The sequence below is a fragment of the Mucor mucedo genome (assembly GCF_025094135.1).
Source record: "Mucor mucedo strain NRRL 3635 chromosome Unknown EV154scaffold_101, whole genome shotgun sequence".
NCBI classification, from domain to species: domain Eukaryota; kingdom Fungi; phylum Mucoromycota; class Mucoromycetes; order Mucorales; family Mucoraceae; genus Mucor; species Mucor mucedo.
This window is the reverse complement of record NW_026252385.1, coordinates 15,427-30,350: the sequence shown is the minus strand read 5'-3', so window position 1 is coordinate 30,350 and position 14,924 is coordinate 15,427. Positions and strand designations below refer to the sequence as shown.

The window sequence follows — 14,924 nt, the reverse complement described above, 5'->3', positions numbered from 1 at the left end:
AAAAGCGTACAGTATTTTGCTGGGCGCACACAATATTTAGCTGGGTACACACTATACTTGGCTTTGTAAAGCTGATTATATAATCAAATTCTGGGGCCATATCTTTGAATGCTTCTTTGAAGAAACCGAATTCGACACTTACTGGTAAGCAACTATTCAATTAACAATTCTTTAGATTCAGTATAATATTTAGATGCTAATTTTTGTTCATTAAGGGGCGACACATTGAATGATGCTTGCAAAAAAGAAAGAAGGCCTCCCGCTAATATGGACGTCATATATAGTTGTCTGGTAGTGGTAACATGCCCTCTTAGGTAAACTTGATTTTATGTATGACAGCAGCGAGGTCTGGTCACTCTGAAACCCTTTTCGCGCTTCATAGTAAGAGGTAATGTACACGATATGGTTGGTAACGTTTCAAAACAATATACCAACAGGAAAAAGGCTTTTTTTTTGTTCTGTTGCATCTCATTAGCAGCAATATGACCTCCTTGCTTACGTGAATGTCTCTTCTTGTCTAAAGAAACACAAGCTGTTACAGTGGACACATATTTTATTGGTATTTCAAGCTGTACATGTGGGAGTAAAAAGTACATGGAGTCTATGAATATAATAAAGCATGTCCACATTTAAACGTTTTCTTTGTCACTCTTCATAATCGGACAGTTTGACGGGCTCCATGAGTAGAAACGTTGTGCATTATACAGATTAGGTCAGTGATCTTTCACCATGACGCAGTCAAAGGGTGTGGAGTGAACAAGATTCTCAAACTACTTTTTTAAAGACATTCGATTAATAGAAAGTAAAGAGAATCTTTTTTAATCTTTCAAGACATTCAATTAATAGAGAGTAAAGAGGATCTTTTTTTAATCAAGTAAAAGTTTTTATTGCTTAATGGTTCATTTGTAGAGGATGGTCGGTCCTAATGTAAAATAACCCCCTACCGAAGTAGAGGGCAAAAAACCTACCGAAGTAGGAAAAAAAAGGTGAATTGAAACACCCGGTTAAGACAATACCAGTCCAGTTGCTAGCGGGAGAGAGTATAAGGCTCTGCAAGCAGGCACCCTACAATGAGGCCAAAATCCTATGGAAGAGGGTAAAAGGCACTACGAAGAGGCACCCTACAATGATGCTACTACTTGCAATCTCTACAGAACCACGAGTGATCCAATCCTAAGATTGAGAGATTATAGGCAGAGTGGCAAACATCAATATCCCACAAAGAAGTTGATGACACCCAATATCCCACAACTGGAGAGGTTACTAATGCTCCAAAGGAAGAACCCCGGGCCCTACTTACGGTATTGCGCCTCCAGACATGTTTCAATTGAAGAGAAAAAATCGGGGTGGGGGGAAAATGCTCCCCTTTTTATACTTGTGGGCCATGCAATCCACATGACTATCGATATGACTGCCTCTGGGTGGGTGAGTGTGTTTGCGCAGCAAAAAGATCGCTCTAAAAACAAAAAGTGTTACACAAAACTACTCTTTTTCCTGTAAAAATCTCTATTTTATATGCTACGAAAATTCATGCACTCTTTAAAGTCTTCACGTTACTCAACCGTCTTTTTTTTTGTTACTCCAAGTCCAGAATGAGATTTTAGACATTGAATTGGTCTACCTGATGTCTCATTTTCCTGCATCCTCACAAGGAATAAAAAAGGTTTTAATTAGACATCGTAGAAAGCACTCCAATGTAGTTATTTTTGTTGACCCTCATCACTGTTTATACCCAAGAATGTCTACTGTCATTCTGTCAAATAAGTCGTCTAATAAATGTAGTTTTGTCAAAATTGTCTTTTTCTCCATGAATACCAGTCATTATATAATGGGTTGAGCAGCTATTAAGACAAAAGCCCAGCTAGAATGTATAGCTAATGCTGTTGTTAAATCTCATTAACAGTTATTCTTTCTAGTAATGAGTCGTTTGTATTTTTTTTTTTTTTTTTTTTTTTTTTTTTTTTTTTTTTTGCTTCTTTATGCAAATGTTACGGCCCCGCTTCAACATTTCAAACTGCGTGTGTGTACTTTTGTCTCCTTGTGTTTCTTCTTTGACCTCTTAAAGTTATGTGCCTCTTAACAATCAGGGAATAGATCTACTAATGCTTACTTGTGTGAAAAAAAAAAACCTATATCGAACGCCGGATTTAGAGGGAAGGATAACACGAAACTATGTCGAAAGCAAGATCACCCTTTTAATTCAGCTTAAAATGGGATTCAACTGAATTGCAAGTGGGGGCCTTTGCTATTCCATTGGTAAGCTCTCACCGTGCGCTTCTTATGACAGACAGAATAGTTTAATTTGGAAGATTATGCCAGTAATCGTTCGAATAAATCCTATGTTAGAGGCTGTATTGAGTTTTGGGTTCTATAGCAAACTCTCGTAGGCCTTCCGTTAGATCTAAATTCTCAAGTATGCGAGCTGAAGGTTCAGTGCGCTCTCCGCTGCTCAATAATTTTTTCATTTGCTACCTGCTTAACGTTTTTCTTTTGTTGGGTCAGCACTACAAGTATGATGAGCACACTTTTTTCTTTAACCGTCACGGTTATCAGGTAATGTATGTTGGAGGCGCGCATTATTATACTCAGCAATGACAGCAACAGCAACAGCAACAGCAACGGCAACATCAATGCACGACAATTAGCCTTCCAGGGACAAAAAGTAAAAGGAATATGCAGCAGATATTGATCCAGGCAGCATCAAGTCAATATCGGAGGAGGGAGTCCTTGTCGCCACATCTTGTGCTTGAAGTGGAGGGATGGAACGTGATGTAGGAAGCGGGTGTGTTAAAGAGGTTTATTTTATCGATGTCATCGCGGAGACTCCATTATCTGGGTTCATGTATGTGCTTGTCTTTATGTCATCATATGGATAATCCACATCATTTTTTAGGACTAACTGTGTTTTCACCTTCTCGTGGTAGTCAGTTGAATTGTAAGTACTCAAAGTCTTTAGAGGAACTAAGAGAAATGCATTATAGTTACTCCAATACACTTTGATGAGTATATAACTAACTTGTATGACTTCAAATGTCGTTGTAGAGTTTCCGGTAGCCATGATGTCGTGATCGAGGCTATATACTTAATATATGACTCTATCTACACTTCTTAAATCTTCCATTTGATAATCCTAAATATAATTCTTATTGGTACTTTATATTAAATACTGATCATTTACTTTATGTACAGGCTTGATCTCATATCATCCTTCATACAAGTATAAGGCATACATTTAAATAATAACATAATATGAAAACATATGAAGGTTACATCAGCCACGTTGAGGTGCCACAGCTATCTTTAATAAGAACTACATTTTCCCCTAAATGTTGTGCTACAAGACATACACAGTTTAAGAATGAATGTTATTGTTATTGTTATTGACATCTCATTATGGTCTTTCTATATGGGATCATTACATCCGAGTATTATCTGGATAAATCTACCCATAACCGTCATCAGCCCATCTGTGATCAATGTCTGAAATAATGTGTATATAAAGACCCCCTTTTATTTGTTTAATAAAGCCTTAGTTAATTTTTGCAAGTTTGATAATTTTCTTGTTTTTTATTTTATAAATCTACACCGATTTCCACACATGAGCTCTATTATCAACCTTATAAAAATACAGAGCTCATACAATGAATAAGTACGAATGTATATCATATCCAAAAGACTTTTATATGGAGTACAAAAAATAGGTTATGCAAATCACTAGGAGAAAAGAACCTCAACTTTTTTTCGCAGAGACAATTGGTATGTATACAAATATTTATTGAAAATATCAAAAGATATAATGATTGGCTCTATCATACACAATAAAAAGTAGGCACTGAATAAATTCTTATTAAGAGTTTCGTCTTCCCGCTTAGGCCCACTATTTTATTTATCGCAAACACTCTATATGAATTTACGAAAGACTGATCGACTATTTTAAAAATATACATCATGTAAGCATTTTATGAGGTGCATGGAAAGTTATCAAAAACGAGATTCATGTGGCGGCGGGCAATATTTTAAAATGGTGCGAGGCAATTAAGACTAAGACTATTTAAAGTAATGCATGCTAGTGGCGTTTTGTTTATCACGGATAACTATGAAGGGCACAAAGCGTAAGTTATGTCAATAACAAATGCTGTTATTGATCTCGACAATAAATGTGTTGTTGTTAATTTCATTACTAAAAACGGCTTCTTGGGTATTATCTTACTTTAAATCTCTATTCCTTGTTTTACTGTTTACAAAAAAGGAAGAATAAATACTGGATCTTATTTTTCAGAGAGCCAAACGCTGACTGTTTTTCATTATAATAGCTTTTCAAATATATATGTGTTGTGGTATCTAATGCTTCTGTAAAAAATATGAATAACAATTATAAATAGGCATATTATAAAATAAGAGTACTCTGATCTCCCTCTTAAACGAACAATAGCAGCAGCTGCTTAAACCAGTTTGTCTTATGCCAAGTTATATGCTACATGTGCTCTTGACACATGTAGTCAAACTTGTGTTTAAGTCCGACCTTTGTTTTTACAAGAATTTAATCTAATTTTGCAATTCGATCCATCATGTAAAGGTTAAGAGATATAAGTACATGATATCAGGTATTAATTTCTTTCTGAAGTAACACTGGGAGTGTGTAATGTAACTATCAAGTAGTACCAGTGTATGCCAAGAGTTATTTTTACTCATCACACGATACCAAATGAAAATAAGACTCTCTTTTTTACGGATCTGCATTATAAGAAGACTGTATGCTTTATGTGGTGCATGTTAACCCATGGACTCTCTCTATTGGCCAGCAAAATAAATTTTAAATTAAAGTGCTCGACTGAATAAATATGGTTAGAGGATGTGAGACTAGCCAGCTTCTAAAATTAAGGTACAACTTAAAAAAGGAGGGTTTTGTATGTATAGTTAAAAAAAAACCTCACAATGAAATGATGCCATGCCAGCGCGTCTTGAAAAAGTATTTTGGTGTCGTGTAATAGCTTAATAAGCAGTAAAAATAAATGCATAGATGTTTTCAAGGGTTAATACTTTATATGCATATTTCATGGAGTATAGTTGGATTTTATAGTAGCACATCTTTTTACTTATATGGGGATTGGCAACCTTTTGTTATCGTCTCGCCTCGTTATTTTCTTTTAATAACTATTTTTAATAGAATTATGTGCATTCTATTGTGTAAAAATGTAACAGTCAACTTATTTTTGAAAATCTCTATGTAACCAATAAAACCCGGAAAAAAACATGAGCTACGAATACTTGCGGTTGTCAATCTCATTACTATTGAACTGCTAATTTTTCTTTTAATAAACCATTAGCTTCTATTTTTTATAGCCTAACAAGACCGTAGTCTTTATTTCCAAGCTAATTACTATAGCAAAAGTAATCTACTGGCCTGTTGAAAAGAAAAAAGAAATGAGTCAGTGAGAGAAAATTAGTTAAATTCATTGCACACGCTAATGATTTATTCAAACGGTGAATTAAGGAAATTAGCAGATATACTCTACAGTCAGATCACGTTCAAAATATATTGTACGATGGCTTGCAAAAGTTCTAATTCAAATAAGTTTTGGGTTTTCATGGTCATTGTCTCGTTTAGGACAGCCGTGCCAAGCATCTATCCGTTTATAATTTTCTGTGTTCCCCTGCATTTGAATTGTTTTTTTACTTTTCAGTGCTTTACTGCGAAATTCATATCCCGCGTTAACGCACTCTTGGTTTATTTTAAGCTTTAAAGTTTGCTTTTTTGGCTTTGCTATTGCTTATGAAGATGATCATTAGCACTGCATCAAGCTGTAAATTTCAAATTATTCAATTGATGGAGCGAAGCAGTCAATCAAAGGAAATCATATACAGGTATGTAAGAGAGTCTTCAGTAGAAAGTCAGCAAATTGGTGACAATGGAAACAACAGAAACTTGAAATAAAAAAAAAAAAAGATCGACATTATGGGAAGGTGATTGGGGGTTACAAATTATATACATGTCACACCAAGTTGATCCTGAATCTGTGTCACTTTCCTCATCGCCTAATAGGTCTGGATCATTGTGTCTTGAGGATTTGTATAAAAGAGGCAAGTATTTTTTAGGTTTTTTTTTTTTTTTCTCTTTACCTTTTTCACTTTCACTTTTTTTTTTATTCATACCTCGTTCGTTTTACCTTCCTTTAAACGATAACCCCTCCTTTCATTAAATCAACCTAATAATGCGTTCTTCAATTGCTGTTGCTGTCGCATGCATTGCTTTTGCTATGTCTGCCGACGCAGCTCCCGCCACATGTGTTAAATCTTACAAGGTCGTATCTGGTGACACTGTACGTATAATTCATATCTACAAATACAATCAGGTTACTTATTTTTATGTATAGTGTTCTACCATTGCCAAAAAAGCATCCATCACTTCTTCAAAGTTAATTTCTTTAAACTCTGCAGGTAATAATTTTAAGTTTTTTTTTTTTTTGTTATTACGAATTTGTTACTAATTTTTCCTAATCTAGTCAATTCCAAATGTAGTAATTTGAAGATCGGCCAAGTCCTTTGTCTTAGCACATCTGGCACTGTCAAGACTACGACCAAGAAGGCTTCTACCAAAAAGACCACCAAGAAGACAACTACCAAGAAGACAACCAAGAAGACAACCAAGAAGACAACGACTAAAAAGACAACCAAAAAGGCTACTACCGTTAGCCCTGTTGCCAAACCCATTCTCACTGCCACCGCCACTACTACCACCACCACCACCGCTGCCACTACTACTACTAAGGCAACCACTACCAAGCCTACCACTACCACTAAGGCTACTACCACTACCAAGCCTACCACTACCAAGAAGACCACCACTACCAAGAAGACTACCACTACCAAGAAGACTACCACTACCAAGACAACCACAACTGCCGCTGCTAAGCCTACTCTTACTTACCACAATGGTTTGGTTGCAGCTGTTAACAGCAAGACGGACTTCTGTATGTTCTTACCTTCCAGCCCTGGTGGAAAGGACGATAACAATGGCAAGATTGATATTGAAGCTATTTCCAAGTCCGAGAAGAGTGCTCTTGCATTCTGTACCAAGAAGAATGCTAATGCTCCTGGAGCCAAGATCTTCCCTCCTGGTTTCATCAAGTCCTCTCATTTCTTCCATAACACTACTGCCAACTACATCCAAGTTACTGGTAAGTTCAATCCTGCCAAATACTCTCTTTCTCCCAAGGACGAAGGTGGACAATACGATAACCACGGTAAAGGATCTCCTCCATTGTCCATGTGTTTCGGTTACAAGTATTATGTCAACTTGGTTGAACCCGATAAGCCAGATTACTGTATGAGATGTTGTGATACCTACACCGACTGTAATGCTGGTAGAAGTGCTTATGGCTGTGCTCGTGTTGTTGAAAACGGTGATTACTCATAAATAATTTAATTCTACTTACTCTGTACTCCTATCCTCTTTAACCTCCTCTTTAACCTTTCCTATTTTTATTTTTATTTTCTCGATAATAAAAGATTCGGCTCTGTTCTCACGCTTTTCTTTTCTTAAACACATCAATAAAAACTGTTATTTGTATACCCAACAATTTATTCATGATTATTTTGATTGTTCTATGACTATGCTAAAAAGGGACCTTTATTTTCCCCCTTTGTGCAATGCAGAAGTTATCAACGTAGCCTTTTTTAAAAAGCTTGAATTAAATTGATTGGCTGTTGCCACCATCTTGTTTTTTTTTTGAACCAAGAATTATAAAAAAAAAAGAAAAACAAACAAAACCTTTCTTTCTGTTTATTATAGAATTTATTTATTTAAAAAAAAAGAAGATAGAGCTATGAGTAATAAGGAGAGCTCAGCAACTATTAATATTCACAGCAATGAGTCAACACCTCTCATGGGCAAGTCAAGCTCGGCTCGTTCCTCTCAATTGGTTATCGATCAACAAAAAAAGAGGGAACTTGTTGGTTTATCTTACATGACACTTTCAGCACTTGGCTTCTCCACCATGTCCTTGTTTGTAAAGTTGAGTGGAACAAGCTTCCCTTCATTCGAAATTGTCTTTGCTAGATCAGTTGTTCAGACCTTTTTCAGTTTAATCGGCTGTGCCATGTTAAAGATCAACCCTTTGGGTCAACCCGGTGTTCGAAAGTGGCTCTTATTGAGAGGTTTAGCTGGAACTTTAGGCCTCTGTTTATTCTTTTACAGTATAACACAATTGCCTTTAGCCGATGCTACAGGTAAACATTTAAATATGTCAAAAATAAAAAATGAAAATAAAAACAGGGCAGTAAACGGGTTTCATCTATTAGTTGTGTTTTTCCTGGGTCCCGCTTTTACGGCGATTCTTGCTTCCTTGGTGCTCGGTGAAGCCTTTTCATTATTCGATGCCATTTGTTCTGTATCGTGTATGATTGGTGTTACTCTTGTTTCTAAACCACAGTTCTTATTCGGAGGAGGTGAGCCTATGGAAGACGATATGGATGAATGGCAAAGATTATTTGCTATTGCATGTGCCTTAGTCGGTGCTATGATGTCCGCAGTTGCATATGTTACCGTGCGTAAGATCGGTAGAGGAGCCCATTTCATGGTGCATGTTGTATACTTTGGTTTAGTGTCGGCCATCGTAAGCCCCATCGGCATGTTTTTCTTCCAAACAGCCGTTGTGCCACAAGGCTCTTATGAATACGGGATGTTACTTTTAGTTGGTTTAACCGCTTTTATCGGCCAATGCTTCTTAAATCAAGGGTAAAGTAGGCTGTCTATGAATTATATGACTTGTAAAACTAATCTTTGGAAAATAGTCTTCAAATGGCACCTGCAGGCCCAGGTACCTTGATGCGTATGAATGATGTTGTATTTGCATTCTTATTTGGTATCCTTATCTTGCACGAATACCCTGATATCTATAGTATCTCAGGTGCCTCGATCATCGTACTCATGACGTCTGCTATGGGCATTCATAAAATATATGTTCACCAGAAGAGCAAGAAATAATAAAAAAATAATACAGGCAACCCTTACTGAAATCATAACTCTATTTTCCAAAAAAAAAAAAAAAAAAAAAAAAAAAAAACCCATTAGTAATTTTTCTTATCAAATGTTTTCATGCAACTTTTTACAAATTGTATTGGCAACGGATATTAAAAAACATGCACGTTGCTAGGACAAAAAAAAATGAGATCTGTCTCTTTGAATGTAATCTTTATTTATTCTGGCACACAAATCATATACACGATGATGAATCATTTACGAAAAAAAATAATATTAAAAAAAAAAAAAAAGTCTTGTTTAGAAGGGATATGAAAGAGAGAGAGAGAGAGAAAGGCGAATTTTAATTTGCGGGAGGAGTTTCTGTGCCTGAATCATTAGCTGTGAAAAAAAAAAAAAGGACAATCAGTAAGAATTAATTTATATGGGAAGTAGAGTGTCCTTTATGTACCTGATGTATCATGTTGGTGATGAGGTGAATATTGCATGTTTTCAACCATAACAGGTCGTTGCATCATAACCGGTGGTCCCCCACCATTATTTTGCATCATTTCAGGTGGATAGCGCATCATCATAGGCCCTCCTACAACAACAAAAATTGTCAGACTCATGACTATACCACGACTTATGTCTATACTTTACCCTGATATTGATATACTTGATGTGGCATGCCCTGTGGAACCATGGGTGATCTTTGTGGTGAAGGGAATCCTTGTGGAAAAGGCGAACCATCTATATTCATACAAGTTAGTCCAAAAGTCCTACTATCCTTTCATGTCGTTCTTACGAGGCGAAACATTGCCCATTTGTGGACTGTAGTTTACAGGTGGTCCACCATTAGGTGGGGCGGGAATAGGCACGTTTTGAACAAACTAATAGCATCATTCTTATTTTTAAATATCACTTTGTTATACACACAATTTTCTTTTAAAATGTCTTACCTGAGGGTTCATATATGGACCTTGCTGAACAGCCATAGGCGGCATGCCTTGCACATATTGAGGATAACGGTATTGAGGGTATCCATAGCCATATTGAGGAGAAGGGTATCCCGTAAAAACATCTTCCTCATATGGAGCAAATTGGTTAAATTGAACTCTATAAGACTTGTTACCAAAAGGCCATGTTGGACCTACGGAACTGGGACTGATATCTTTCTCCACAAACGAAGGGACAAATGCTTCAGTCATCGTAAGGTGTTCCGAAGGATCGCCCTTCCTTAATTGTCTACCGACAAAGTTCGTCTTGTCAGAGTTCCCACCAGGAACAAATGCAGCTGCAGTAGGATTTGGCTTAAAGGAGGAGGCTTTAGCATTGAATTTGAACGAAGCGGCAGTGGCGGCTGCAGCTGCAGCTGCTGATGCCGATGCTGCAGCAGAAGCAGTGTTACTAGGAGCAGGAGATGTGGCGGTAGCAGTAGACGTTAAAGTTGCAGCTGGGGGAGGGGTAGCAGCAGGTACAGGTGGAGTAACAACAGCAGCGGGAGTAATGGCGGGGGAGGCGGCGGCGGCGGCAGGAGATGAAACAGCTGGTTTAGCAACGACAGGTTTCTTTTTCTTGTCATCCACAACAGCGGGTTTGGAAGCAGAATCCGGTGCTTTCTTACCCTTTGATAATAAAGGCACTAAATCAGCAGGAATAGGTACATTTAATTTGAAGGTCTGATGAAACATCTTGAGTTCTGCTAATCTTCCGTCTTTCTCTTTCTTTTGGAGGGCTTGTTTCTTTGCGTGAAGTTTGTCCTTTTCCATGATGGCAAACTGCTTGAAGGTGTTTGCGATTTCAGCTTCAATTCTTTTGGGTGGGCCAGGATTCGCCTAATTTTAAATATTAAGCACTTTCTGATTGTAGTATGAAGAGTCTTCTCATGATACTGACCTTTTCTGAGCTTTTTTCGCCTGATTCACGGCGTGTGGTGGGTAAATTAGCAATGGGTGAAGGATTGGATCCACTGGCTTTTGGAAGATCGGAAGTAATAAGTTTATTTAATGGGCTGTTATTACTACTCTTGACTTCTTTTTTAACCTGTTGCTGTGGAACCTGCTTACGAAGAGCAGGGGGGACATATTTATTTGGGCTCGTATTACGGACAACGGCACCGTAAAGATCCTCTTCATCCATACCATTATCCTCGGTAACCATACCTCGCTCTTCCATCATGTGCACATTTGTGGTGGAGGTCTATATGTATTAGTTTGACAGATTAGCATGGCAATGTCACACATGCATACATGAACACAATACCTTTTGGATCTCGTTAGCCATTTTAATAGCTCTCTTCTCGCGGTCTTTGTATCCAGGAGCTGATCGGTTGAGAGTCGTAGTATAAATCTCCTCATCGAAATCCGTCTTTAAACCAAATAACTTTTCATTGGCAGCAAATTGATCCCAAGATCCACCTGCTGAACTTTCCAAATCGCCTTCCAAAAGGCCTAAAGCATTCTCATCCTCAGCAGGTGCCCATTTGTGTAATTCACGTTCCTTAATATCTGATTTTCCACTAATATCTGTATCTGTTTTAAACGCTGACAAAAGAAAAAAATATTTGGTAAATTCATTTTATCATGTGGTAAATAAATACTTGTCGAACTTACTATGACGATCGGCGGTTGCAGGCTCGGCCCGTAACAAGTCAACATCCATGGCATTAATTTCAACCAAGTCTTTAGAGAAAATCATCAAGGTGTTCTTAATTGGGTTGGGATTGGTTTTGTCCTTGTCGATGGGAGCTGAGGGGTCAAAAATCTTTTGTGCAAGTTTTAAGGCAATGCCCAAATCACCTTCGGTAGAAGCACCATGCAAGATGCCTTTGAATTTAGAGCCGTCTTTCACGGTTGCTTCAACAAGAGAGCCCTAATGTATACAAGATTTAGTTTTTTTCTCTATATTGTAACTCAAAGGGGATTAGATAATTTACGGTCAAGTTTCCAAGTAAGTAAAGCATTCTATCATGCATTAGTTTGGCTGTAGCAGGGTCCTGAACAATAGTGTCGTTCTGATGGTTACGAGCAGGAGCATTGTTGTTGTTATTGTTGTTGTTTGTGCCCCACTTCTTGTTATTGTTGTTGGCTCCACGACTTTATTAAAAATTAAAAAAAGTTAAATGAGGTGTTAATTATAACTTTTATAAGATTACTTTTGCTGCTTTTGTCCACCAGCGTTAGCACCTTCTTGTTTCTTTCCCTGTGACTTTGAGAAAGACATGATGTATGAGACTAGTTAAACAATATTTTGCTTTCTTTTTTTTTTGTAATTTCACAAAAATAACAAGATGTTGTACAAAAAAAGGAGAAGAGAAAAGGAAAATGCGTTTTGCGGAAGGAAAAGGGAAAAGGGAAAAGGCCCAATGAAATTGATTGGACAGTCACACACAGCCAATGTTTTTCATCATTTGCCATGTATTTTCATAGTTCGCATTTTCATTATTAAGAAAAAGTGCTGTATTACGCGTAAAAGGGCAAAGCAAGATAGTTTATTATTAATTTATTGGTAACCAGTTGAACCGAAACCACCAGCTCCACGGGCAGATTCTTCTAAAGACTATGTATTTTGGTATTAGGCAATGTATCCCCCAGTATAGATAATGGTTCAAACTTACTTCAACTTCAAGAACATCAGGTGTAGAGATCTTTTCGATAATCAATTGAGCAATTCTATCGCCACGCTTGACTAATGTCCCGATAACTCAGTTTATATTGTCCCTTTCTTTGTTATAAGCGTAACATACCTTCATAGTCAACCTTGCTAAAGTTGAACATAACAACACCAACAGGTCCACGATAATCGGCATCAATCACACCGGCACCAGTATCTAAATGATGCTTAGCAGCTAAGCCAGAACGGGGTGCGACACGGCCATAGTGTCCTTCAGGGACAGCAATAGCAATATCGGTAGCAACAATAGTCTTGCCTTGTGCGGGAATGACAATATCGTGAGCACTGAATGTCATTGTGTTAGTCAGGGCTCGCCATTGAAAGGCACAATATATTACCAGTAGAGATCATAACCAGCAGCAAGAACTGAACCTCTGGTAGGCACTTGAGCAAATTCTGAAAGACGTTGAACTAAAAGTTTGGAGCTTGACATTGTGAAATAAAAGACAAAAGAGAAAACGCGGTACAAGTTCAAAAAAAAATTATTTGATCGCGCGTTTTCGTGTGACCTTTTTTTTTTTTGCAAGAAGTCAGAAAATTCATATGTAACGCTAAGCAGTGTGCATGAATAAAAATCCAACTAACATTTCATCCTAAAGTCAAATAGCAAGATAAAAGGCGTCAAGAATATTAAGGTTATCTTGGGTACCAAGTTGGAATAAAAAATTGATTAAAGGCAAATGTCAAAACAATATTCTTTGAAGATTTAATAAGAAATCATAATCAAACGTGTGGACCTCAATAAGTATTCCTCAAAGGCATTCTTTTCCTCAGAATTTAAGCATATGAGACAGATGTTCTGTCATAAAGTCTGCTTTGACCAAAAATATGAAGATAGTTTAGCCGACCGGTATTTCAAGTCGATGATTTATCTTCACAATCGAAACATGCTACCGAAAAACTAAAAGTTTGATGGAATTATACAGGTGCTACCTATTTCAAACTTAGAAAGAGGTTAAATATTCCCTTTATTCAACCACGTATTCTATATAACGCAAATGATGATACTTCACAAGTCTGTGGAAACGGTTGGATGCTTTTGTTCAAAGACCAAGACAGAGCAGTTAGTACATAACTCTAGGTTCTCTCTTCAGTAAGAGACACACTAGTTTTATATATATGCTGTATGAGGCTTAATATAGTGTCTAATTGCTATTTAAAAGTTGATACCGAGCAAAGTTTGGCGATTCTTATTGAATGGTATCAGGGCTGTAACACACATTCATGTAAAAAGTAGGCCGAAATCCTTGCTGTATAGTATAGTCTCTATTCTCGAAGAGACAGTTCTTACTAGATATACAAAAAACTATGTTTTAGAGTGCAAATATCTCGACATGAAGGATCGACGTGTGCATGAATAAGGTTTTTACTGCTTGATAAAAATGGTCACAATTATAAATTGCGTCACAAAAAACATTTGATCTGTTGAAAAAATAAAAAAAGTTTCGGGCTTGCTGTCCCCAGGCCTGAAGTTTGATATCCCGCAATAAAAATGGGCAAGGGCGGTTGTTTGCTTGACTTTTTTTACAAACCTTTTTCACAAAACTAAAAAAAGGTATAATTGAATGATGGAAATGTACAGAAAATGAGACTAAAGAATCAACTTAATATCCAGATATTACATTAAAATGGGTGGACCTGCTGGCGGAAAGAAATATATGGGATGGTAAATATTTGTTGAAATGCCATTCCATTGATTCATACTAAAGATATTTTTATTAAATGAATAATAGGTGGGGTCATATGGGTGGACCTACTCAAAGAGTATGTAGACATAAGAAACAAAAGATGGGGAACGACAGAGACTGACGATTTATTACTTATTTATTAGGGTGTCGTTACTTACATCTTGTCTCCTTTTGAGCAAAAGCCTTTTGCCGGCGCTGCTCACAACGCTGTCTTCAACACTGCTCGTCGTGTCACTTCTCAAATTCCTTACGTTGGTGTTGCATTCGGTCTCGGTTATTTGCTTTACACTCAAATCAGTGCCAAGCATGCTTACCTTACATCCAAGGCTGGCCATGCCGCTGAAGGTGCTGCTCATTAGATTTAACGACCAATAATTCGACTCAATAAAAAAAAACTCCTCAACAAAAACCATCAAAATTCGAATGAAATTGAGCTCAGTCTCTTATTTCAACTCTGATTCCCTAATAGGGTTTGTGTATCAAGCATCTTTTTTAAAAAGAAGGGAAGGAGAGATTTTCTGTTAATAAATGTTGAGTTTTATTTTTTTGTAATTTAATGGGATTATATGTACATATGTAAAAGAGAGTAGGGGCGGATCATT

At 37.1% G+C, this 14,924-nt stretch overlaps 7 protein-coding genes across 7 annotated transcripts; 5 read left to right on the top strand and 2 right to left on the bottom strand.

Moving 5' to 3' along the window:
* Positions 1 to 1,086: 1,086 nt before the first annotated feature.
* Positions 1,087 to 1,500, top strand: EV154DRAFT_484844 (uncharacterized protein; the record flags this gene model as incomplete). Its single annotated transcript, XM_051598694.1, has 1 exon — positions 1,087 to 1,500. One exon carries the CDS (start codon positions 1,087 to 1,089, stop codon positions 1,498 to 1,500), a length of 414 nt encoding a protein of 137 aa, XP_051454059.1.
* A 4,618-nt stretch (positions 1,501 to 6,118) lies between these two features.
* Positions 6,119 to 6,832, top strand: EV154DRAFT_545245 (uncharacterized protein; the record flags this gene model as incomplete). The annotated part of the gene is made up of 3 exons (XM_051604644.1): positions 6,119 to 6,320; positions 6,375 to 6,438; positions 6,504 to 6,832. Coding segments are annotated over exons 1-3 (501 nt in total), but the record flags the coding sequence as incomplete, so codon positions are not given.
* Positions 6,773 to 7,558, top strand: EV154DRAFT_520272 (uncharacterized protein). The gene has a single exon (XM_051602810.1). It carries the CDS (start codon positions 6,974 to 6,976, stop codon positions 7,415 to 7,417), a length of 444 nt encoding a protein of 147 aa, XP_051454057.1. The 5' UTR covers positions 6,773 to 6,973; the 3' UTR covers positions 7,418 to 7,558.
* A 153-nt stretch (positions 7,559 to 7,711) lies between these two features.
* EV154DRAFT_520270 (uncharacterized protein) lies at positions 7,712 to 9,024 on the top strand. Its single transcript, XM_051602809.1, has 3 exons — positions 7,712 to 8,229; positions 8,302 to 8,737; positions 8,794 to 9,024. The coding sequence occupies exons 1-3, from the start codon at positions 7,827 to 7,829 to the stop codon at positions 8,984 to 8,986; spliced, it is 1,032 nt and encodes a 343-aa protein (XP_051454056.1). The 5' UTR covers positions 7,712 to 7,826; the 3' UTR covers positions 8,987 to 9,024.
* Positions 9,025 to 9,203: 179 nt separating this feature from the next.
* Positions 9,204 to 12,281, bottom strand: EV154DRAFT_520266 (LsmAD domain-containing protein). The gene is made up of 9 exons (XM_051602808.1): positions 11,898 to 12,281; positions 11,575 to 11,833; positions 11,225 to 11,505; positions 10,859 to 11,161; positions 9,922 to 10,797; positions 9,768 to 9,852; positions 9,623 to 9,712; positions 9,432 to 9,563; positions 9,204 to 9,361 (listed from the first exon to the last, which is right to left on the bottom strand). Exons 1-9 carry the CDS (start codon positions 11,934 to 11,936, stop codon positions 9,324 to 9,326), a joined length of 2,103 nt encoding a protein of 700 aa, XP_051454055.1. The 5' UTR covers positions 11,937 to 12,281; the 3' UTR covers positions 9,204 to 9,323.
* Positions 12,282 to 12,419: 138 nt separating this feature from the next.
* Positions 12,420 to 13,071, bottom strand: EV154DRAFT_11299 (dUTPase-like protein). The gene is made up of 3 exons (XM_051593915.1): positions 12,708 to 13,071; positions 12,579 to 12,649; positions 12,420 to 12,520 (listed from the first exon to the last, which is right to left on the bottom strand). The coding sequence occupies exons 1-3, from the start codon at positions 12,928 to 12,930 to the stop codon at positions 12,464 to 12,466; spliced, it is 351 nt and encodes a 116-aa protein (XP_051454054.1). The 5' UTR covers positions 12,931 to 13,071; the 3' UTR covers positions 12,420 to 12,463.
* A 1,093-nt stretch (positions 13,072 to 14,164) lies between these two features.
* EV154DRAFT_520263 (UcrQ family protein) lies at positions 14,165 to 14,874 on the top strand. The gene is made up of 4 exons (XM_051602807.1): positions 14,165 to 14,189; positions 14,250 to 14,300; positions 14,368 to 14,398; positions 14,466 to 14,874. Exons 2-4 carry the CDS (start codon positions 14,263 to 14,265, stop codon positions 14,679 to 14,681), a joined length of 285 nt encoding a protein of 94 aa, XP_051454053.1. The 5' UTR covers positions 14,165 to 14,189; positions 14,250 to 14,262; the 3' UTR covers positions 14,682 to 14,874.
* Positions 14,875 to 14,924: the final 50 nt, after the last annotated feature.

What these genes read in the sequence shown, in the direction of transcription:
- EV154DRAFT_11299 (XM_051593915.1), bottom strand. Translation starts at nt 12,930, where the DNA reads ATGACATTCAGTGCTCACGATATTGTCATTCCCGCACAAGGCAAGACT. An exon ending in TAGCAAGGTTGACTATGAAG is followed by an intron (nt 12,650 to 12,707) that starts GTATGTTACGCT and finishes TCGGGACATTAG; the next exon opens with TCAAGCGTGGCGATAGAATT. An exon ending in CTGATGTTCTTGAAGTTGAA is followed by an intron (nt 12,521 to 12,578) that starts GTAAGTTTGAAC and finishes CAAAATACATAG; the next exon opens with TCTTTAGAAGAATCTGCCCG.
- EV154DRAFT_520272 (XM_051602810.1), top strand. Translation starts at nt 6,974, where the DNA reads ATGTTCTTACCTTCCAGCCCTGGTGGAAAGGACGATAACAATGGCAAG.
- EV154DRAFT_520270 (XM_051602809.1), top strand. Translation starts at nt 7,827, where the DNA reads ATGAGTAATAAGGAGAGCTCAGCAACTATTAATATTCACAGCAATGAG. An exon ending in GCCTTTAGCCGATGCTACAG is followed by an intron (nt 8,230 to 8,301) that starts GTAAACATTTAA and finishes TTCATCTATTAG; the next exon opens with TTGTGTTTTTCCTGGGTCCC. An exon ending in CAATGCTTCTTAAATCAAGG is followed by an intron (nt 8,738 to 8,793) that starts GTAAAGTAGGCT and finishes TTTGGAAAATAG; the next exon opens with TCTTCAAATGGCACCTGCAG.
- EV154DRAFT_520263 (XM_051602807.1), top strand. Translation starts at nt 14,263, where the DNA reads ATGGGTGGACCTGCTGGCGGAAAGAAATATATGGGATG. An exon ending in GGAAAGAAATATATGGGATG is followed by an intron (nt 14,301 to 14,367) that starts GTAAATATTTGT and finishes AATGAATAATAG; the next exon opens with GTGGGGTCATATGGGTGGAC. An exon ending in TGGGTGGACCTACTCAAAGA is followed by an intron (nt 14,399 to 14,465) that starts GTATGTAGACAT and finishes CTTATTTATTAG; the next exon opens with GGTGTCGTTACTTACATCTT.
- EV154DRAFT_520266 (XM_051602808.1), bottom strand. Translation starts at nt 11,936, where the DNA reads ATGCATGATAGAATGCTTTACTTACTTGGAAACTTGACC. An exon ending in TGCAACCGCCGATCGTCATA is followed by an intron (nt 11,506 to 11,574) that starts GTAAGTTCGACA and finishes TTCTTTTGTCAG; the next exon opens with CGTTTAAAACAGATACAGAT. An exon ending in TCAAGTATATCAATATCAGG is followed by an intron (nt 9,564 to 9,622) that starts GTAAAGTATAGA and finishes TTGTTGTTGTAG; the next exon opens with GAGGGCCTATGATGATGCGC.